Source organism: Coregonus clupeaformis, unplaced genomic scaffold (assembly GCF_020615455.1).
Source record: "Coregonus clupeaformis isolate EN_2021a unplaced genomic scaffold, ASM2061545v1 scaf0768, whole genome shotgun sequence".
Classification (NCBI taxonomy): domain Eukaryota; kingdom Metazoa; phylum Chordata; class Actinopteri; order Salmoniformes; family Salmonidae; genus Coregonus; species Coregonus clupeaformis.
Genome location: NW_025534223.1, coordinates 97,634 through 121,841, shown reverse-complemented (window position 1 = coordinate 121,841; position 24,208 = coordinate 97,634). Strand labels below are relative to the sequence as shown.

The window sequence follows — 24,208 nt, the reverse complement described above, 5'->3', positions numbered from 1 at the left end:
GACAGCACTTCAACAGAACCATGGGTCTCAGCTGCTGGCCCTTCCAACACGCGGGGTGTCAGTGGTGTAATACTGACGATAGGGATCATCAGTGACTGGTGCTATGATGGTGAACGGTTCACTTGGGTAATAATCGTCATACATCCCAGATGCCTCCAGTGTCTGTATGGAGAGCTCCACGGTCAGGGTCTCTGCGGTCCAGAACACAGGGGCTTCAGCGGTGGTCGTGTAGTCAGGTCGAGTACTAATGTCCTGGGTCACAGGCAGTCTGTCCAAGAAAGGCCCTTGTGGCTCTTCCTCAGCTGGGGCAGATTCTGGATGGGACTCAAAAGGACTCATATCCTCTGGAGATTCAGTCAGGACAGATTCGGTGATCTCCTCCCCCTTCTCCTCCTCCTTCTTCTCCTCCTCCTTCTTCTCTTCCTCCTTCGGTTCCACTTCTGGATCTGGTAAATGCACCTCCCCCACCACAGAATCCCCCTCCTCCTCCCCTTCCTCCTCCACGTAGTCCGTCTCCTCAGTTGTCACAGGCAACCATGGGAAGACGTCAGCCCCTTGGTCATCCCCCGAGAAGCCAGAGCCAGAGCCAGCATCCAAATCTGGATCTACTCTGGGAGGTGCCGGGACCGGGGCCTCTGTGGTCTGCGGTTGTGAAGGGGAGGAGATAAAGGAGCCTCCAGCACCACCCACACCATCCCCATTGGAAGTATCAGAGCTTTGCTGAGTGTTGCTGAGAAGAAATCCCTCTTCTTCAATATTTCCATTATCTAGAAAAACAGGAAAAACACATGGTTTATTACTGAACCTGGAATCCCCCTCTCTTCAGGGAAGGGAAACAGAGTGAAAACACAGAATAGAGGAGAATCCATGAGATAAACAATGGATAAATGGTTTCAAAACTCTATTTGGGTTGTGTGTTACTGTATGCTTGACAGTATACAAGGTGTTGTGAATGTCGTGTCGTGGTTTAGGAGGTAGAAACAGGACTGCTCACTCTCTACAGGGAGAGTGCTGGGTGGCAAGGTGGTTTCATCCAGAATGAACACATCATTTTCACTGGCCACCATGCTCCCGGAGCCCTTCAACGAGTCCACAGGAAACAGAAAATCATCCTTCTTCAGGAAGATGTCGCTGACATCCAAGTCTTGGCCAGGAGCGTCTGGTGGTTTCTCTGCAGCCAAAACATTGTCCTGACACACCAGGAAAAAAGGACAAAGGCTGATAAAAGTGCAATGAAATTATTCTTACATTCTACTAACGTAAGAGAAACGTACGTAGAACTCTAGTCACTCACACATAAATGAACGTCCACTTGTATTGTTGTCTACCTTTAGACCAAACGGGATTCTGGCAGACACGGCAGACAGAGAAAATGCCAAGAATATACGTGGATTAGGAAGGCTAGAGGGGAAATAATCCTAAATCCTCTATCTATACGGGAATTGACAGGAAAACACACCTGGGCTGGCCATGCCCCAAGGATGCACACACCCACCTACATAGACCTACATAGACTTACATAGACCTACATAGACCTACATAGACCTACATAGACATACATAGACCTACATAGACCTAAATAGACCTACATAGACCTAAATAGACATACATAGACCTACACCACCCATGCCTACATAAACGCAGAAATACCTACATTTTCCCATGCACAGATCAAAAAGCACATGCATAGGATGACAGACATGATCACGCATTCATTAAACAGTCCTTATAGAAGTCAAAGTGGAAAACAATGATCCTCAACATCTTCAATGAATTACAGTGGAAATTCATCCTTCTTCTATCCGGACTAACTTCAGTGGAAAGAAATTGCACTGGCACGCAGAAAATACATTTGGACACAAAAGCCGACCCTCTGTGCCTCCCCAGCTGCAGCTGCAGATTAGTTGTGTATTTCTCTCTCACAAGGTTGAGTTGTAGCAGATACAGATGTAGCCCTAGATATGTGTGCTTCACAAAGTAAATATTCAGAAACACAAAATACCTCATAACAAACTTAATCTGAGTGAAATTCACATATACATCGCTAGCAATATATGACCTATATGAATGAATGCAACAGCACAGGCCTTTTAACCTCACCATACGTTCTATATTAGTATCTCCTGCACAAGAGACAGAGCAACACACACACACACTTCATCTTCCACAATGAAAATGGGCTGTGACTGTCAAACTGGGTTGTGTTCACATCAGTAGAGCAGGTCATCCAAATGAGCAGCGCTTCATTGTCTTTCACCATAGGATAAACAAAACGTTCTGTTATGCCCTAAGGATAACAATAAAGTTCTGTTCGGTCAAAGTGGACCCATTTAATAACGAATGGACTTCAGATGTGCTTTTCTTTAACTACCAGTAACTGCCATGTGCCTGTGTTAGACCCTAGGAAGCTTGCCATTACCTGAGAGAATGAGAGAGAACACATGGTCCTAAAGACGAATTGGACAACGGCATTCAGCCAAAACAAGATTGTAAATAAGATTAATAAGGGATGAGAAAAAAGTGCCAGTGTTGTCAAAGTGTGAGGGGAAAAAACAGAGCGAGTAGATTCTGAGATTATTAAGTTTGTTTCCAGTCAAATGTGTCTTTGTAATTACAGTGCAGTCTGTGAGAAAAGCGGATCATTCGGCATAATAAATTGTCATATTTCCACCAGATTTCTATCTATATTTCTTGAACACAACTATTTGCTTAATATGGCATGCTAACTTGCGTCTTGAGAATAGTTTTGTGGAAAATGGACTTGACTATTTTTACAGACATTTACTGAACTGAGGCAGCTGGGTATGACTTCAATTTTTCAAAGCGACTTTAGCAACTAATGACTTTCATTGCATTCATTTTAGCGTAGCCTACAAACCAACACACAGTGAACTTGCAATGTCATCAACTACATATTCAGTTGACTATACTGTTAAACGTATGCAATACGTTCCTCAAGAGAATGTGTAGCAGTGAACTGACACTCACTCACCATCATGTCATTGGACTCTTCCGGTTTGGTGGTGGGTCTCCCTCCCAGAAACAAGTTATCAACTGGAAAATAAAACAGTCATACACAAATCAACTGGAGAATCCTTTTACCTTTTCACACAAATCACAGCACTAAAGCCTTATTTAGCAGTGGTCACCAACCCTGTTCCTGGAGCGCTCCACTCTGCACAAGATTTAGTTACATGACTAACACACTTAATTGTACTAGAGCTACAGTTTAGCCGGTCTGTAGGCCTACCGGGCTCTAGCTGCCGTGAGTCAGGGTATACGTCCAGAGTGGTGTTGCTCATGAAGTTCTCCTTGTGCAGGGCTTCAGTGATGTAGTTTCTGAAGTCTGTGATGGTGTAAACCACGGTGGGGCGTTCAACACCGTCACGGTAAGACTTCTCCACCATATTGGACTGGAGGTTGATGTAGTTCATGGTCTCGTTACTGATACCTGCCCCGTCCACCTCCAGAGTCACAGCGTAGTGGACTACCACGGCCAACATACCCCTAGAGGAAGGACATTCAGTTGATAAAGAGAGAAATATTGACTTGATAGAGAGAAATATTGAGTTGATGGAGACGGAGACATTGAGGATCAGACAGACACATTAAGGAACAGAGAGACACATTGAGGAACAGAGAGAGACACATTGAGGAACAGAGAGAGACATTGAGGAACAGAGAAACACATTGAGGAACAGAGAGAGACATTGAAGAACAGAGAGACACATTGAGGAACAGAGAGAGACACATTGAGGAACAGAGAGACACATTGAGGAACAGAGAGAGACATTGAAGAACAGAGAGACACATTGAGGAACAGAGAGACACATTGAGGAACAGAGAGAGACATTGAGGAACAGAGAGACACATTGAGGAACAGAGAGACACATTGAGGAACAGAGAGAGACATTGAGGAACAGAGAGACACATTGAGGAACAGAGAGAGACACATTGAGGAACAGAGAGACACATTGAGGAACAGAGAGAGACATTGAAGAACAGAGAGACACATTGAGGAACAGAGAGAGACACATTGAGGAACAGAGAGACACATTGAGGAACAGAGAGAGACACATTGAGGATCAGAGAGAGACACATTGAGGAATAGAGAGACACATTGAGGAACAGAGAGAGACACATTGAGGAACAGAGAGAGACACATTGAGGAACAGAGAGACACACATTGAGGAACAGAGAGAGACACATTGAGGAACAGAGAGACACATTGAGGAACAGAGAGAGACATTGAGGAACAGAGAGAGACACATTGAGGAACAGAGAGACACATTGAGGAACAGAGAGACACATTGAGGAACAGAGAGAGACACATTGAGGAACAGAGAGACACATTGAGGAACAGAGAGAGACACATTGAGGAACAGAGAGACACATTGAGGAACAGAGAGACACATTGAGGAACAGAGAGACACATTGAGGAACAGAGAGACACATTGAGGAACAGAGAGATACATTGAGGAACAGAGAGACACATTGAGGAACAGAGAGAGACATTGAGGAACAGAGAGAGACACATTGAGGAACAGAGAGAGACACATTGAGGAACAGAGAGACACATTGAGGAACAGAGAGAGACATTGAGGAACAGAGAGAGACACATTGAGGAACAGAGAGGGGTGCTCTCATCTTAGATATGTTTGCTGGGCATGGCTCAAATGTCTCAAGTAGAAATGATTGTTACACTTTACTTAGAGCCCACAGGTATAATGCATTATAATGCAGTCATAATACATTGTAACACTATTTTAAAATGCTCTCACAGCGATCACAATTGAATCCTAGTCTGTTGAATAGATGCCACACAGTAAGACATCATGTTATGTTAGACATAATAAAACATTATAAGAGCTGAAAAACTTAAAACAAGTCATAAAAATTAAGGAAAGTTAGTGAGTTTACTCACCAGGGTTGGTTAAAGAGGTCCTAGCTTGGAGAGGTCCTAGCTTAATTATTAAAAAGGTCCTAGATTAAAGGCCCAGTGCAGTCAAAAACGTGATTTTCCGGTGTTTTATAGATATTTCCACACAATGAGGTTGGAATAATACTGTGAAATTATGATAATGCCCTTTTAGTATAAGAGCTGTTTGAAAAGACTGCCTGATTTGGTGGTATGGAGCTTATGCCTGTCCATGGTTACATCACCATGCGATAAATTAGTTAATAGAACAATAAGAAAGAGAGTTCCAAACCTCTCTGCCAATAACAGCTAGTTTTAATTTCCCCTCCCATCTCAGACCACTCCCAAACAGCCCTAGCGAAATTCACGCTTGAGAAATTGTTATTTGCTAAGAAGCTATTTTTGTCTCTTTTTTTTCTATTTTAATTGAAAACAATCACAGTAAGGTACCTAATTGTTACCCAGAAATGATTTGATATTGAGATAAAAACGGCTACATTGGACCTTTAAAGAGGTCCTAGCTCAAAGGGTCCTAGCTCAAAGAGGTCCTAGCTTAAAGAGGTCCTAGCTTAAAGAGGTCCTAGCTTGGAGAAGCTATATCCTGATCTAGATACTGCGTTCTGAGGCATAATATTTCCACTGCCTGCCTAGTGTGGGAGAACCTGGTCAGTTTATGACCATCTTCACTTTCTCCCCCCTGACAGCCCAATTCTCCCTCAGTTCTAATTCCCTGGCAGCTCCGTTTAAAGGCTGCATGCTAACAGGGCTTTATATGACCTGCAGAACAAACTGTGGAGAGCCGAAGGTGTTTTAAAGGCCTCACTGTGCTCGCAACGTGCAGTTTTCCACAAGGCCAGTTTGTAGGGGAAACCAGTGCGGGGCTAAACCTGCGAGGGAATCTGGCCTGGAGCCTCCGCTGGTTGACAGTCAAGAGAGAAAATTGATCTTGTCATAAAGCTCTGCCTTTAATCTCATCATCATGACCGGCAGGTGGCCAGCGCGGTGAGCGATGGGGTTTACCCCACTTAGGGGGCGATTGACCATCGTAAGGCCATTAACGGTCAATTGGAGCAAAGTCCATTGCAGAGCACTTGTGTAATATAAAGACAGGCAGGTAAAAATGGCATGATGCCAACTAATAAAAAACACATAGAAGTTCAAATGTGACATGTGGCCAAAAGGAATCAAACATTTTAGCTTAGTTTTTTGTGCTTTTTGTGTCTGCAATGGTGCCGATGCACTGAGCTATAATGATTGACAGGCATTGGAAGTATGCTTGTAATTCTCGTAAACATAGTGTGGAACAACTGATCTGAAGACTGTGCCAAGCAAGCAGAGAACATCAAACCATACAGTAGGTACAGTAAAGGCTTGGTTCTTTGGCTCAGCCAGACACAGATGCACATGTATATCCCATTAGTAGATGTACATGTGAGATGGACTCTGTGGGATTTGGGTTAGCTCAACTGTGCAGTCATAATGGTTGAACTGGGAGTGATAGCATCGCAATGAGATGGATTTATCATGCTCCAGTGCACTTTCACACAGGTATTTAGCCTGTTATTACAGCACTCTCCAGGACGTCATGAACTGTAATGTGCGTATCAGTGGTCGTTGTAATGGATTTATGAGTCATAAATCCAGACATGTGAACGCAATAACAGTAACCAGGTCTCCATCCAACCTTTTTATGCGAGTAAAGTACATGTTGGATAAAAAATGTCACGACGGTCTAATGGGAAAGGCAAATTTGTCGGTAAACGTTCCAAATGTTGACGAAACAAAATACGCTAGACAAGGTGGGATCTTTTTGTGTCGTTAAAATGTATTATGCGAGAAATGGCGGTGTAAACGCGATGATTACTTGTGTGGTCCTCCTACTACAACTTGGAAAAGTATTGCTCTTATCCATAATAATCTCATCAATAAAGTAGCCTACTGTATACTACTGTATGCTAGCTGACTGTATACTGTATGCTAACTGTTGGCTAGAGCGCACATGCCAAAACCATAGTGGGCACATTCGCTATGTAACGTAACATTTGCTGTGACAAAACCATCAGTAGAGTTGAAAATGTGACGGAAACCCATTTATTTTTTATTCGGTAGATGGGAATTTAACCGCAAAAGTTATTTTAATGTGCACTACATCATCAAGCACATCGTTTTATCCACAACAAGTCAATTTGATGGAAAAGATAAAAAATAGCATGTGGTTTTTATGCAGATTTTAGAATATCCGCATGAACATCTGTCGCCAATTGGATGGAAACCTGGTGAGACTGTTACTTGTGTCAGAAGAAGGAAAATATGCTTACCTTTGGAGGTCCTTCTGAGGCCTGGACACATTTGGAAAAGACAAAGAAATATTAGAACTTGATATTGAAATAGCATCTTGCCTGTTAAATGAAATAGTATGATTTATAGGTAGTAGATCAATGGATTTATAGCTGTTAATGAAGCTTACCTGAATTCAACTACAAAGACCTTCTTGAATCCTGGTAACCTTTCAAGTGCATCTTCAATCTAGATGAGAATGATGAAAATGAAACTTAGCGAATTACAATGTCAAGTTGGAGTTTGAAAAATATCCACTCTGTTTTCCAGACATGACTAGGTATACCCCAATACTGTCAATCCTTTACTCTGTGCTGGCCCAGAGCCATACGCCACTTGTTAGCAATATCATTCTCAGTCCAGGACCACATAGTATGATCAATCGACAGAAATCAAGTCAGTCCCCTGTCCAAGTCCATGTGCCGCCTGTCTGTGTGCTAAGGCTATCCTCTAGGATCTCTGGAGAGAGCCATGGTGCCAATCTGACTCTGTGCCACCTCCCTTCTTTCTCCTCTTGGCCAGGAGCAGTAAGGCTCTGTCCTGTTGTTTCTATTAGGATGACTTATTGATCCTCTCTGCATGTCTGCGTCCCAAATGGAACCCTATTCCCTATTTAGTGCACTACCTTTGACGCGGGCCCATGGGGCTCTGATCAGGCCCTGGTCAAAAGCACTGCACTATATAGGGAATAGGGTGCCATTTGGGACATAGCCCATGTCTCTAACTAATGGCCTCTGCTCTGACATAAACTCTGTCTCTGCCGAAGGAAATCCCAAAATGTGAGGTGGCAACTTCCAACGATGGGAATACACCGTCCAGCACTTTGGGTTCTCAGCAGAGGACATATTTCAAGAGCTGTCACACTGACTGGTGTACCTCTGAGTTTTCCAGGCAGCTTTCTTCCTGTTCGCTCTGTAGTGTATACAGTATATAGCCGGCAAGCCCAGACAAACAGCACAACATTTCAAAGCTGATTACTTACAGTAAATAGATACAGTAGAAAAAAAACAATATATCTTTCAACCTCTTCCAAACTTTCTGTTTGTACTCTGCACACACAAGAGTTAATAATGTAATGTACTATACACTGAGTGTACAAAACATTAGGAACATCTGCTCTTTCCATGACATAGATGGATCCCTTATTGACATCACCTGTTAAATCCACTTCAATCCGTGTAGATGAAGGGGAGAAGACAGGTTAAAGAAGGATTTTTAAGCCTGGAGACATTTGAGACATGGATTGTGTATGTGTGCCATTCAGAGGGTGACTGGGCAAGACAAAAGATTTAAGTGCCTTTGAACGAGATATGGTAGTAGGTGCCAGGCACACCGGTTTGAGCGTGTCAAGAACTGCAACATAACAGTTTCCCGTGTGTATCAAGAATGGTCCACCACCCAAAGGACATCCAGCCAACTTGACACAACTGCGGAAAGTATTGGAGTCAACATGGTGCCAGCATCCCTGGGGAACGCTTTCGACACCTTGTAGAGTCCATGTCCCGACGAATTGAGGCTGTTCTGAGGGCGAAAGGCAGTGCAACTCATTAATGTTTTGTACACTGTCAAAAGTAAGGAAACAAAAGCAAAAGCGGGTGTCAAAAAGGATGAGGCCTGTTGACCAAACAGTTGCTTTTACCAAGAGCCTGCATGGGGACAGCAGTATACCAACTGTACTGTACCTTATGGGTAAAATGTTTGGCCACGCGTTGGTAGTAGAAGCTAGAAGGGTCTCTCAGGGCGTCGTTGTAGTTCTCTCCCTTCAGCTGGATGCTGAGTTCCACCACCTGCTCCTTCATGGGTCTGGAAGGCCTCATCATGATGTCCTCGATCTCATTGCCCAGCTGAACACAGGACACACAAACAGATGACAAACAGCTCACATCATTACTATATCACTTCACTCTCATTCATTTCAGTAGCCAGTGCCTGTAGTCTATAGCTGATGCGCCTCTCTTATTGTGTGTTTAAGAAGGCTTCTATCCTTTATGATGTAATAATTCGATTATTGATTCTGTATTTCATTGATTGCAATAATAATAACCTCATCATTGCTTACCGCGTTTTCCACCTCTTGTATGATATCTTGAATCCCTAGGAAGTCATCATTTGTTTCTTCTGGTTCTTCTGTGACCCTATAACGATAGCCATTATTGTTTTCCTCTGTGTCCATCAAAACTCCCATTTCAGTGGTGACTTCATGAGTAATTGCCACAGCAGCCTCCTGTTTAGCCTCTGGAGTGGACTCAGCTGCAGCCTCTGTAGTAATCTCCGCTGCAGCTTCTGAAGGCTCTAGAATGAGCTCTTCGGAAGCCTCTTCTGTAGCTTCTGGAATGATCTCTTTGGAAGCCTCTTCTGTAGCTTCTGGAATTATCTCTTCGGAAGCCTCTTCTGTAGCTTCTGGAATGATTTCTTTGGAAGCCTCTTCTGTAGCTTCTGGAATGATTTCTTCGGAAGCCTCTTCTGTAGCTTCTGGAATTATCTCTTCGGAAGCCTCTTCTGTAGCTTCTGGAATGATTTCTTCGGAGGCCTCTTCTGTAGCTTCTGAAATTATCTCTTCTACTTCCTCAGACGGGACCCCTTCTGAAACCTCTGGAGTTTCCTCCTCTGAAGGTTCTGGAATTTCATCCTCTGAAGGTTCTGGAATATCCTCCTCTAAAGGTTCTGGTGTTATCTTTTCTGGATTCTCTGAAACTATTTCTTCTACAGTTTCTGTTGTGTCTTCTACAGCAGCTTCAGGAGTTATCTCTACATTCCCTGGGGTGATTTCTTCTACAGCCTCTGGAGTGTCTTCCACTGCAGTCTCCAAAGGGACCTCTTCTGCTTCCTCAGGAACCTCTTCAGGAGACTCTGGAGTTACCTCTACCTCCACCTCAGGATTGTCCTCTACTGCAGTTTCCTCTGTAATCTCCTCAGCCTCTGGAGGTTCCTCCACTACATATTCTGGAGTTACCTCTACTTCAACCTCAGGAGTGACATCCAAAGTGGCTTCTGAGGTGACCTCCACCGTAACTTCCTCCATCTCTACTTCAGCCTCAGGAGTGACTTCAGCCTTTAATGTTGCTTCTTCAGTGATCTCTGTTACATCCTCTGGAATGGCCTTTACTGAAGTTTCTGGAGTGACTTCTTCCTCTGGACCAACCTCTATTACCACTTCATTAGTAGTAGTGGCCAAAGTATCCTCTAGTACAGTCTCTGGAGTGATCTCCTCGGTAGCCTCGAGTATCAAATGCGTTGTGGCATCTGAGATAGCGTCCTCTAAAATCTCAGGGGTCTCCTCTTCAGTGTCTTCTGGGGCAACATCCACTGTAGTCTCTGAGGTGACCTTGACAGGGAGCTCCTGAACGTCTCCATCTGAATCCTCTGAAGGGATCTCCATGGCAGCTTCAGGCTCTGAAGTGTCCTCTGGATACATTTCTGGAGTTAATTCTATTGTCCGAATATCCTCATCTGTAGTATCTTCTGATGTTGCCTCGGTAGCAATGTCTGAAGTGGTCTCCAAAGTGACGTCTTCTTCTACGGCAGCCACTGCAATCTCCTCATCTATGGTGCCTGAAGTGACCTCTGTAGCAGCCTCCGTGATCTCCTTGTCTATGGTATCTGACATGATATCTGTGGCAGCCTCTGAAGGCGCTTCAGAAGTGGTTTCAGAAATGTCCTCCAAATAAGTTTCTGGAATAAATTTAATTTCAGGTTCTGGGATATCCTTGTCTGTGGCCTTAACAGGGATCTCGATGGCAGCCTCTGATGGGACCTCAACAGGGATCTCGATAACAGCTTCTGAAGGGACCTCTGCAGGGATCTCAATGGCAGCCTCTGATGGGACCTCTATAGGGATCTCAATGGCAGCCTCTGGTGGGACCTCTGCTGCGGCCTCTTCTGCCTCCTCCACAGTATTGTGTGGTGTATCTGAGATTACTTCCTCATCCATTTTCTCAATGACCTCATCAATGAGCTCGTGGATGACGGTGACAATAGGTTCAGATGTGATCTCCACAGTGTCATCTGAGGTAGCATCGGATGTTTCCTCAACAGCAGCCATATCAACCTCCTGGACAGCCTCATCATCACTGGTCTCAGCGATGACTTCAACTGCTGTTTCGGAGATGACGTCGAAGGCAGCTTCGGTAGTGGCGTCCTCTCCGATCTCATGTATCGTCTCGTCAGTCTCTGAGGTGACGTCGATGGCAGCATCTTCAGTCACATCGTCAGTAGTCCCTGGCGGGACCATCTCTGTGACCTCCTCAGCTGGCTCTGCAGTAGTGACAGGAATGACGTCAACGTCTCCTCGCAAGGTTGGGAAGGTGTCTGGCTGTACGACAATGACTTCATCATCTACAGAAGAAGACAAGAAGGGACCCAGAAACAAATACTGTAAAAGTATGAATAAAAAGAGGCGTATTATACGTGATACAGAATACAATTATATAAGAAAACATTCTACATGACATCAATGAATTGCTTGCGGAACATGTCTGGCACTGAAATTGAAAAGTAGTGTGTTCAGACAAGCAGTTCAGACAATCTCTTAGGAAAGTCTAACGGTCCATCTATCCACTCTCCATTGACAATGTGGGGTGTCATTAAGAAGGATTAAAGGCCTATTCTGGGAGCAACGTGTGTCTTGATCAGGCTACGGTAGCCCTATGCAGCACCCACAATGACCCCAAGACAGTACTACACTACAGGCAGTAGTCTAATAGTCTAGCTATATTATCACTGATCAACAGATGGCATAAAAGACTGAATAATGAATATTGCCCAGACACTGAATTGAGGTTAAGAGGTAAACCTTTTTGGGTGGTGGCCGATCCTTCCTCTGGTGGAGTTGCTGCTGTTGGACTGTGTAAGAGAGAGAGAATCAATCAGTAACTTCAACATGTTGGACTGTGTAAGAGAGAGAGAATCAATCAGTAACTTCAACGTGTTGGACTGTGTAAGAGAGAGAGAGAGAATCAATCAGTAACTTCAACGTGTTGGACTGTGTAAGAGAGAGAATCAATCAGTAACTTCAACATGTTGGACTGTGTAAGAGAGAGAGAATCAATCAGTAACTTCAACATGTTGGACTGTGTAAAAGAGAGAGAATCAATCAGTAACTTCAACGTGTTGGACTGTGTAAGAGAGAGAGAATCAATCAGTAACTTCAACATGTTGGACTGTGTAAGAGAGATAATCAATCAGTAACTTCAACATGTTGGACTGTGTAAGAGAGAGAATCAATCAGTAACTTCCACATTACAATAAGTACCCCTCATACCTGTGTAATAACATGGCAGTTACGCAGGTATGTACAGCGTCATTACAATAATTACATAGTACTTAAAACTGGTATACCTGTTCAAATGGCTTTCATGCTGTTGTGATGTCATTTGCAAATCTTTGAAATTTTGCAAATCAAAACTAGGTATACATTGTTGTTACACTGTACCCCTGTATATAACTACCAGGTATTACATGTTGTTACACTGTACCCCTGTATGTAACTACCAGGTATTACATGTTGTTACACTGTACCCCTGTATGTAACTACCAGGTATTACATGTTGTTACACTGTACCCCTGTATGTAACTACCAGGTATTACATGTTGTTACACTGTACCCCTGTATGTAACTACCAGGTATTACATGTTGTTACACTGTACCCCTGTATGTAACTACCAGGTATTACATGTTGTTACACTGTACCCCTGTATGTAACTACCAGGTATTACATGTTGTTACACTGTACCCCTGTATGTAACTACCAGGTATTACATGTTGTTACACTGTACCCCTGTATGTAACTACCAGGTATTGCATGTTGTTACACTGTACCCCTGTATGTAACTACCAGGTATTACATGTTGTTACACTGTACTCCTGTATGTAACTACTAGGTATTACATGTTGTTACACTGTACCCCTGTATGTAACTACCAGGTATTACATGTTGTTACACTGTACCCCTGTATGTAACTACCAGGTATTGCATGTTGTTACACTGTACCCCTGTATGTAACTACCAGGTATTACATGTTGTTACACTGTACCCCTGTATGTAACTACCAGGTATTGCATGTTGTTACACTGTACCCCTGTATGTAACTACCAGGTATTACATGTTGTTACACTGTACTCCTGTATGTAACTACTAGGTATTACATGTTGTTACACTGTACCCCTGTATGTAACTACCAGGTATTACATGTTGTTACACTGTACCCCTGTATGTAACTACCAGGTATTACATGTTGTTACACTGTACCCCTGTATATAACTACCAGGTATTACATGTTGTTACACTGTACCCCTGTATGTAACTACCAGGTATTACATGTTGTTACACTGTACCCCTGTATGTAACTACCAGGTATTACATGTTGTTACACTGTACCCCTGTATGTAACTCCCAGGTATTACATGTTGTTACACTGTACCCCTGTATGTAACTACCAGGTATTACATGTTGCTGGCCTATTGTTTCTTCCTCTCACTCCTTGGAAAACAGACCTGCTATGCTACTTTGCTGTTACTGTCTACATGCATTACAGGCACAGCAAGCTGTCTACAGCAGTGGCTATGATCATACAACAATGTCATCATTGTATGAAGCTGGTTGAAGCGAGGAGGGGAAAGGTTGAGCTGTCTGCAGAGCACTTCTACAGAGCTGTGTGGTTCACTGATGCTGCTGTGACATCACATTTACATTTGTACATTTACGTCATTTAGCAGACGCTCTTATCCAGAGCGACTTACATACATTTTCATACTGTTTTCATACCATTCCCCCATGGGAATTGAACCCACAACCCTGGTGTTGCAAGCGCCATGCTCTACCAACTGAGCTACACGGGACTACATCCCTGTTGTATGGATAGCATACAACATAGCAGTGTTTCTATAGAGCTGTCTGGGCATGAAGACAGCAGGCTTTAGTGTTGTGAACAGGCCTACCTGCACACTTTGGACCCTGAGCTTGTGGGCTCGCTGGCGTGGATGGGAGGGGGATTAGGAGAACATGGAAGTGGTGTAAATACAATGTTTCTTATGAGGGGTTGGGGTTGAGTAACGTGTGAGACGTTCAGCGGCATGCAACGTTCTGAACATGTCTGCTCTAAGTGATCTGAACGTTCTGTAACGTTGCACCCTGCTGAACGTGACTCAGGCACGTACTTCTTTCGCGTTGTGACAGAATGCAAGTGCCAGTATCTCACAGAGACATTAGAATGTTTGGAACTCACCTATTCAGAGCAGCAGTCATCGCCACTCTCTGAAATAAAAAGAGAATTCATTGATAAATAAAGCTTCTCCATCACATACCAATAAACTACACACACTTGTAACACACACACACATATCAATATCCGTAATGTTTTGCATATCAAATTGTACAAAATTCTCACTCACAGCCCTAACAAGAGAGACGTGTTCCTCTGATCGGCTGAAGTTCCTGCCAATTTCCATCACGCTGACAGTTCCATCCTGACATAAGTTAACCCAGGCCTGGTACTCATCTCTCTCAGGTAGACGGTCCCAGAAGATCTTGAACGCCTCCCACACTGTCTCCTGACACACTGGCACACAGACACAGGATGGGGTCAGAGACTAGCTTTCACACACGGAATTGTAGTGTACTTCTTGATTGGACAGAATTTAAATGGAATTGACCCCAACCTTGATTCACACAGATACATGTGACACAGAGGCTGCACTCTGTGACACAGACAGATGTAGAAGAAGACCTGCTTTATGTATAGGAATATTCAATATAGATTTAAACAGTACCCTGTAGTACAACGACATGGCAACCAAAACAAACATTGCCATTTAGCTCAGATTTAGCCAGCGATCCTGACAGGAACAATCTCTCCAACGGACAGCTATGAAAAATGAAGGCAATCATGGAAATGTGAGGTCATTTTTTGATCCATACACACATATACTCCCACGTTCCAGACAGCATCACAATTTCACCACCACTGCTGACATTGAAATTACTATTCAGTTCTAGACATGTGGTACTGCACGTAATTTTCACAATGATGTACCAGAATCCCTGCTTTGGAACAAAAACAAACTGGCAAAAAAACTGTATTTTTCTCTCAATCTGCGGCCACATCTGTAGGCTACATTTCAGGTTTGGAGGCTGAGGACAACCAGAAAGCCCTTGGTAGAGGAGCGAGCGGGAGCAGGCCTGAGGGATCTCATATTTTCCTGGCAGCATGGCTCATCTGATCAATGTCTAGAGGACTACTATTTCGGTAGCGAGGCAGGGTTCAGACCGAGGACTGGGGCTTTCTCTCTAAGCTTCCCCAGGTGGAGCACCACGTGTTCAGGTTGAACTGACAGATGGGCACCCTGGTGCAAGGCTGTCGGGTGCCAGGCTCCCTGCCTGGCTTCACCTGAAACCTGCCCCTTACCCGTATCAATCAATTGACTTCTAGTAATGTCCCCTGAGTTCCAACAAGGTTCTGAACCATTGTTTCAAACAAATGACTGATAGAGAATGGTAACACAGGGCTGTATTTCAATGGCGGAAGCCATGCACGTAGATGACCATAGGGCTTTAATAAAGAGGCTGGAAAAGTACTAGTTACTGCATGGTTCATGTTGGAGGTGACCAAAGAGCACACATTTACCTGACAAAAAACTATATATCTTCACCACCTGTCCATTCCCAATCAAATATGTGATCATCACAGAAAGTTGTATTCAATCAATTTTCAATCAATCAATTTTATTTTATATAGCCCTTCTTACATCAGCTAATATCTCGAAGTGCTGTACAGAAACCCAGCCTAAAACCCCAAACAGCTAGTAATGCAGGTGTAGAAGCACGGTGGCTAGGAAAAACTCCCTAGAAAGGCGAAAACCTAGGAAGAAACCTAGAGAGGAACCAGGCTATGAGGGGTGGCCAGTCCTCTTCTGGCTGTGCCGGGTGGAGATTATAACAGAACCATGCCAAGATGTTCAAAAATGTTCTTAAGTGACAAGCATGGTCAAATAATAATCAGGAATAAATCTCAGTTGGCTTTTCATAGCCGATCATTAAGAGTTGAAAACAGCAGGTCTGGGACAGGTAGGGGTTCCATAACCGCAGGCAGAACAGTTGAAACTGGAATAGCAGCAAGGCCAGGCGGACTGGGGACAGCAAGGAGTCACCACGGCCGGTAGTCCCGACGTATGGTCCTAGGGCTCAGGTCTCTCAGTTGGCTTTTCATAGCCGATCATTAAGAGTTGAAAACAGCAGGTCTGGGACAGGTAGGGGTTTCGTAGCCGCAGGCAGAACAGTTGAAACTGGAATAGCAGCAAGGCCAGGCGGACTGGGGACAGCAAGGTGTCATCATGCCCGGTAGTCCTGACGTATGGTCCTAGGGCTCAGGTTCTCAGAGAGAAAGAGAGAACGAGAGAATTAGAGAGAGCATACTTAAATTCACACAGGACACTGGATAAGACAGGAGAAGTACTCCAGGTATAACCAACTAACCCCAGCCCCCCGACACATAAACTACTGCAGCATAAATACTGGAGGCTGAGACAGGAGCGGTCCGGAGACACTGTGGCCCCATCCGAAGAAACCCCCGGACAGGGCCAAACAGGAAGGATATAACCCCACCCACTCCGCCAAAGCACAGCCCCCGCACCACTAGAGGGATATCCCCAACCACCAACTTACAATCCTGAGACAAGGCCGAGTATAGCCCACAGAGGTCTCCACCACAGCACAAACCAAGGGGGGGGCGCCAACCCACTTTGATGATCACACATCTGATGGTATATGATGGTTGTGTTACTACAATAAATGCATATAAAATCGGCAACAAGTCACAGACAGCCATATAATAAAAGGAGTAGCCTACTGTTACATACACTCTTAGAAAAAAAGGTGCTATCTAGAACCTAAAAGGGCCCTTCGGCTGTCCCCGTAGGAGAACCGTTTGAAGAACCCTTTTTGGTTCCAGGTAGACTCCTTTTGGTTCCAGGTAGAACCCTTTTGGGTTCCATGTAAAACCCTTTCCACAGAGGGTTCTACATGAATCCCAAATGGTGTTCTACCTGGAACCCAGAAGGGTTTTACCTGGAACCATAAAGAGTTATCCTATGGGAACAGCCGAAGAACCCTTTTGAAAACCTTTTGTATCAGAGTGTATGCATGACAGGAATTCAATTAATCTGGCTGAACAACAAAGCTTGTAGGTGAATAGACTCCAGGTCAGAATGAATCCCCAGTGCCCATGAGATATAGTCGTGAAAAAGCTTACCTCGCTGGTGAAAGTACTTGAGGTGGTTTTCTATCGCTTGGTCTACAGTCTCTTGAGAACAAAGCTTCACTCCACTGGGAAAAAGAATATTCCGCTTTTTTCTAGAAATAGCACCCTTTCCTTCGTATGTCTTGCGGGCCAAAGCCTCCAGACCTTTATCTGACACCAGCTGGTTTGAAATCCCAGAGGGGTCTACCAAGCCACTATCCATAGCCACACCATGGGACGCATCTGTAAAAGTACATGAGACAGTTGTGCATTATAAATGTGATCAGAAGGAAAACAGAATCATCATTAAATCCTCTACTGTACCTACCTGTTTCAAAGTATCCTGTCAGAAGGATGGCAGACACAACCCACAAAGCACAGTTCCTCGTTCGCCTCGGCATTTCTGAAAGAGCCAAGATCCAAGATGCAGTCCCAGTCTAGATCAAACTTTCTCAATCCTTCTCAGTTCATCAACTGTTGTCCATCCACTTGATAGCATGGTGTAAAAATAGGGCTATTCCTCAGGTTATTCCTCGTGGGGCTAGGCTATCCCCCAGTGTAACGGGATGTGGTTGCAGTGCTGAAGACAGCTCCCCAGCCTTACTCAGGTAAGCAGATGGGACTTTGGCAAAGAGATTTTGTTCTGCTTCCTAATCCTATTTGATAAGCTTTAGTGGTGGCTGTGCAAGACCTTAGTCTAACAGTACATGGTTGTTTAACTTGTGAATAATCTGTGTAGGCCTATGTGGGGAATAGGGATAGTGATGGAAAAAATGTAATAATCTTCAGGCAGATTTTTTACATAATTGCAGATTTTCAGAGCTGCAAAACATGCAATAAGAACTTATCCTACTTGGACACACTTTATATCCTATACATTGCTAATGTAAGTGACATGATTGACTTTCTGACCAAATTATTAAAACATTAATTAATTACTTCCTCATTCCTTTTATATTTACAATATTGCAGAGATTCACAATGTGAAATGTGATTCTCCCGGTGACTTTATCAACAAATATGAAATGCGTTCAAAATCACCGCGAATTGATTGTGGCCTTCGTTTAAGCTAGAGAGAGTCTGTGAATGTGTCCTTTGTCTCTGTCTTTCAGGGCAATCTTGAAACCTCTCTGCCCAATGTCATCACGCTCAGCAGTAAGTATAGGTAGGTCAGTCTAAGTTTAGGTGAGTACAGATGTAGGATCTTAATTTGATCACTCTTTTGTTGTTGAGAATTTTCCCTCACAGCAGGAAATGCAAACTTGTAGTGCATTCAAGTCTGAAAAAGGCTTCTAAAGTTGGTAATTTCCACTTTAAAATGTCACACTTGATTTACCCGAAAAATTTATCAACATAAATTAAATGTCCTGTTGCTGCAGGATAATTGTCCTGCTGTAGCAAACTGGCTCAAATTAAGATCCTGCATTTGTATGTGTAGGTGAGTCAGTATAGGTCAGTGTTTGTGGAACCTGGGCTTGCTGTACCACAACACAGACATACAATCTTCCCGGGAGGCTGATTTGGTGGTGAGTAATGAACATTGCTGCCAATAAGCTCTTCTGACCTGTAGCAGGACAGTGCAGCTCAAGGGGGTAGAACCAGGTGACTAGATGCTACTTATCCTTTCTGACTGGAAAGGTGCTTATACCCTTCAGGACAGAGGAAATCAGAACAGAACAGCAAACGGAATTGTCCGTCTGTCTATTGTAGTCACAACATGTAACATTGTTGTGGCAGACAATTGACACCTGTCAATAGGACTTCAATTAAGGGCAAGGGTTTGGAATAGTGCATTGGGTTCATTCCAGTTAGGATGTTCGTGTCTCTGGGCTTGGGATCGGGTCGAGACCTGTCACACGCCCGGCGCGTCTGGTCATTAGTGAATAACTGCCCTTGCATGCCTTCTCAGAGAGCAGAGTAGGTGGTTTCTGAGGTGAGGTGACTGAGACTAGGGAATAACAATGCAGCCAGGTGGTCTCTCTCTCTGGTGAGGCCTGATTGACAGATGAGGCTTATTTGGAAGTGAGCGCTAGAAGGGTAGGTGGAGTCTGAAAAGGACAAAGGCTCAGAGGGGGGCTCCCTCTATGACCTCACCTTCATCTACTCACTCTCACCCCCAAAACTCTCTCTGGACTGCTTATGTTGCCAGTTTAAGACTATTTAGTCATTTTCACTGATTCAGTCTATACCAGTGCTGGGGGTCAATTCAATCTCAACTCAATACATTTCAGGTATTGAAATGAATCACTGCTTTTGAATTTACTTAGCTTTCTCCAAGTACCTGTATACAGTTGAGCTCTCTCTGTGTCAAATGGCTAACTTTGTTGTTTTCACAGTATAGTCAGGTGACATATTATCAACAGATCAGGGAACAAGAAATACAGTGGGGAAAAAAAGTATTTAGTCAGTCACCAATTGTGCAAGTTCTCCCACTTAAAAAGATGAGAGAGGCCTGTAATTTTCATCATAGGTACACGTCAACTATGACAGACAAAATGAGGAAAAAAAATCCAGAAAATCACATTGTAGAATTTTTAATGAATTTATTTGCAAATTATGGTGGAAAATAAGTATTTGGTCAATAATAAAAGTTACTCAATACTTTGTTATATACCCTTTGTTGGCAATGACACAGGTCAAACGTTTTCTGTAAGTCTTCACAAGGTTTTCACACACTGTTGCTGGTATTTTGGCCCATTCCTCCATGCAGATCTCCTCTAGAGCAGTGATGTTTTAGGGCTGTCGCTGGGCAACACGGACTTTCAACTCCCTCCAAAGATTTTCTATGGGGTTGAGATCTGGAGACTGGCTAGGCCACTCCAGGACCTTGAAATGCTTCTTATGAAGCCACTCCTTCGTTCCGGGCGGTGTGTTTGGGATCATTGTCATTGCTGAAAGACCCAGCCACGTTTCATCTTCAATGCCCTTGCTGATGGAAGGAGGTTTTCACTCAAAATCTCACGATACATGGCCCCATTCATTCTTTCCTTTACACGGATCAGTTGTCCTGGTCCCTTTGCAGAAAAACAGCCCCAAAGCATGATGTTTCCACCCCCATGCTTCACAGTAGGTATGGTGTTCTTTGGATGCAACTCAGCATTCTTTGTCTAGCATTCTCCAAACATGACGAGTTGAGTTTTTACCAAAAAGTTATATTTTGGTTTCATCTGACCATATGACATTCTCCCAATCCTCTTCTGGATCATCCAAATGCACTCTAGCAAACTTCAGACGGGCCTGGACATGTACTGGCTTAAGCAGGGGGACACGTCTTGCACTGCAGGATTTGAGTCCCTGGCGGCGTAGTGTGTTACTGATGGTAGGCTTCGTAACTTTGGTCCCAGCTCTCTGCAGGTCATTCACTAGGTCCCCCCCGTGTGGTTCTGGGATTTTTGCTCACCGTTCTTGTGATCATTTTGACCCCACGGGGTGAGATCTTGCGTGGAGCCCCAGATCAAGGGAGATTATCAGTGGTCTTGTATGTCTTCCATTTCCTAATAATTTCTCCCACAGTTGATTTCTTCAAACCAAGCTGCTTACCTATTGCAGATTCAGTCTTCCCAGCCTGGTGCAGGTCTACAATTTTGTTTCTTGTGTCCTTTGACAGCTCTTTGGTCTTGGCCATAGTGGAGTTTGGAGTGTGACTGTTTGAGGTTGTGGACAGGTGTCTTTTATACTGATAACAAGTTCAAACAGGTGCCATCAATACAGGTAACGAGTGGAGGACAGAGGAGCCTCTTAAAGAAGAAGTTACAGGTCTGTGAGAGACAGAAATCTTGCTTGTTTGTAGGTGACCAAATACTTATTTTCCACCATAATTTGCAAATAAATTCATTAAAAATCCTACAATGTGATTTTCTGGATTTTTTTTCTCTCAATTTGTCTGTCATAGTTGACGTGTACCTATGATGAAAATGACAGGCCTCTCTCATCTTTTTAAGTGGGAGAACTTGCACAATTGGTGGCTGACTAAATACTTTTTTTCCCCACTGTACAATTAAAAACAGAGGTAGATAGCTAGCAAAATAATTATACTTAAACAGTATACACAGAATATACTCTATAATTAAACTATCTGTTGCTTTTCGTTGCCTTGACATTAGTCTCTTGCCAGACTACAGTTGGACACTCACTCAACTGACGACGGTGATGTTACGGCAACGGTGAATCAACAATGGTAACATGGTTTACTGGATAATGTGATCAGCAGATGGGCCAGTGTCTTCGTTAGGTCTGGGCTCCTGTCCAGATATCAAGATAATACCACTGTCCTGCAAGGCAAAAAAACCAATGCCTCTATGAATAGACCTGTAATACTAACCTCACAATGAGATATTCACATAGGTCATTGACTTCATGGAAACCAATAAGGACATGTAACGACAAAGTCAAACATAAACATACTGGATTACAACACACCACGGCACGTATTGATAGAGTGCTGATCTAGGATCAGTTTTGCCTTGTAGATTATAATGAATGGACAGAAGAAAAGGTGTGTCTCACCATGTGAATACTGTATTACCAGCAGCCTTTGAAAAATTATGTAATGTAGCCAGGGGAATGATAAAGTTGCGTAAGGTCAACGGGTCTGGACCCCTGCAGAAATGCTGGTATTGGAAGCTGGTATTCTACGAAGAGACTACAGAAGAACAGGAGGAGGGCTCTAGAGAGCCATCGTTGTCCAAAGCACTAGCTAAATCTGTCTAATCCAGCAGTCCGCCTAAGATTAGCTTTCCTGTGGCCCCTAGTGGAGCACAGTTACCTCATCATGGCCTAGCCTACTGTCTACTCTACAAGACAGAGACTGCATCCCAAATGGCACCATATTCCCTATATAGTGCACTGGTCTAAAGTAGTGTACTATATATGGAATAGGGTGCCATTTGGGACGTAACCAGACAGACAAGGCCAAGCCCAGAGAACTGGACTACTACACATGTCAACAGTGATTAATGTAAAGTGCCCAATCCTACCTCAGTGGCTTTTGGCCCCAGACCCAACCGCCATTCCATTCAGTCTGTAACTATGGTGACCCACAGTAAGCAAGGACACATTTGAGTGTGAGGCATACTCATCGTAACAATGCTGTCATTAATACTCAATAACAGCAGCTCAAGTCAAATGAATACTTATCAATCAAATGAATCTCATTGATGCTGACAAGGCGCCACAAGTCATTTGAAAATTAAACACAATTAAATGATTGTGGTTCTATTCTTTTTTCAACACAGGCTACAATTTACTGTCCAAAATCCTCTTAACGAACACTTCCTTTCAGCAGGCGACCCCCACTGACCCACCATGTAATGAAATGACTAGCAGTCTTATACAGGTAATGATTTATAATCCTGCTTGGCCCCAGCAGGGACCCTGCTAATTACCTGGGGATGAATCTCTCCCTCAGGCAACACATTTCAGCAGACGCCCTCCAAGTCTGTTTTCCAATTGGCACCCTATTCCCTTGATAGTGCACTACCTTTGACCAGGGCACATAGGGCTCTCGTCAAGAGTAGTGCACTGCACAGGGAATAGGGTGACATTTAGGAATCCGTCCAAATGAATGAGGGCCAGGGCCAACAGCCGAGCTCCTCAGTCCCCAAATCCTCTTCCCATCAGAGGTCCCATATGGTCGGTGTTCTGTGGTTCCCGTCTTTGTTGACATGGTTGGTAGGTTCCCGGCTGTTCGCCTCACATGGTCGTCCCCCCCCGACGCCCTGACCTCTGGGAAAATAACAACAGCAGACACCCCCCCCTTTCAGAGATATCTGTGGTTAAACGTCTTCTACAGTGACCTAATAACCTTTGACCTTGGCCACCTGCTGACTTACACACTCTACATAAAAATAACTAAAAGGTAACAAGAAACATGGTTATTTTGTCCAACATGTCATTGTGTTTTCATCTAAACATGCCTGTTAACATTTATTGTTCACAATGAAGACTGAGTGAAAGTCACTTGATGGTGGAGATTCTTTAGTGTCATTACAAAGTAGTTTTGATGTTAGACGATTTAAATTGAGTTAAACTACCTGTAAATAAAAACAAAACTAACTTCAAACTGCTTTAACACAGTTCTCTATAAACACATCTCCAGACTACCTGTTGACTATCTGGACCTCTCTATTGGAAGGACATAGACTTCAGTCCTGATCTCCAGACGCTAAAACAATGCATAAGTAGTTGTAGGCTGGAAGGCTTAAGACCAGTTAAGCAGTATGGATTTCCTTGGTTCATTCAATGGAACCCTTGAACCCAGCCCCATATCGCATCCATAGTGAACCAGTCAACCTTAACAGCACAATTTAAACCTTCAAACCGGCTACTGTATTTGACTATACGGCTTTAACTGAACTATAAGACAGAATTAAAGCCAACATAATTATAGTATTAGGATAACAATATGGAAGACTTGATACACTCAAGTTTTATACTGTAGTAGTGGGGCCATTTTCTGACAGTGGCTAAATCAATGGGGCAGAGATGTGGATGGGGTGGATAGGAAAGGGGTAGGCCCAACTCATTTGGGAGGTGTGGGGGATGACCTTTACCCTTCCAAAAGCAGTGGGAGCGGAGGAGGGGGGCTCTGTCCTGTCTAAGAGGTCTCTGTCTGGGGCCCACATGCTGTGGGTATTACCATGAGGGGCTGCACCAAAGACTCCGATTATCCCAATTAAGTACATATGCTTAAGCGCATATCCTATCAGACTTACAGTGTTA

General features: G+C 43.8%; 1 protein-coding gene across 2 annotated transcripts; it reads right to left on the bottom strand.

Annotated features, from left to right (window-relative positions):
* Positions 1 to 11: 11 nt before the first annotated feature.
* LOC121547820 (interphotoreceptor matrix proteoglycan 2-like) lies at positions 12 to 18,090 on the bottom strand. 2 transcript variants are annotated; one of them, XM_045216649.1, is made up of 14 exons: positions 17,817 to 18,090; positions 17,501 to 17,731; positions 14,646 to 14,812; positions 14,480 to 14,508; positions 14,193 to 14,225; positions 12,048 to 12,097; positions 9,315 to 11,590; positions 8,938 to 9,099; positions 7,386 to 7,444; positions 7,237 to 7,257; positions 3,251 to 3,507; positions 2,993 to 3,054; positions 995 to 1,190; positions 12 to 767 (listed from the first exon to the last, which is right to left on the bottom strand). In XM_045216649.1, exons 1-14 carry the CDS (start codon positions 17,887 to 17,889, stop codon positions 28 to 30), a joined length of 4,356 nt encoding a protein of 1,451 aa, XP_045072584.1. In that variant the 5' UTR covers positions 17,890 to 18,090; the 3' UTR covers positions 12 to 27. The 2 variants fall into 2 exon arrangements, with proteins under 2 accessions (XP_045072584.1, XP_045072585.1); XM_045216650.1 differs by lacking the exon at positions 14,193 to 14,225.
* Positions 18,091 to 24,208: the final 6,118 nt, after the last annotated feature.

Coding starts and splice junctions, on each gene's coding strand:
- LOC121547820 (XM_045216649.1), bottom strand. CDS start 17,889: ATGCCGAGGCGAACGAGGAACTGTGCTTTGTGGGTTGTGTCTGCCATC. Junction 11,591..12,047: donor ATCGGCCACCACCCAAAAAG/GTTTACCTCTTA, acceptor CTTCTTCTGTAG/ATGATGAAGTCATTGTCGTA. Junction 3,508..7,236: donor CCTCAGAAGGACCTCCAAAG/GTAAGCATATTT, acceptor TCCTTCCTCTAG/GGGTATGTTGGCCGTGGTAG.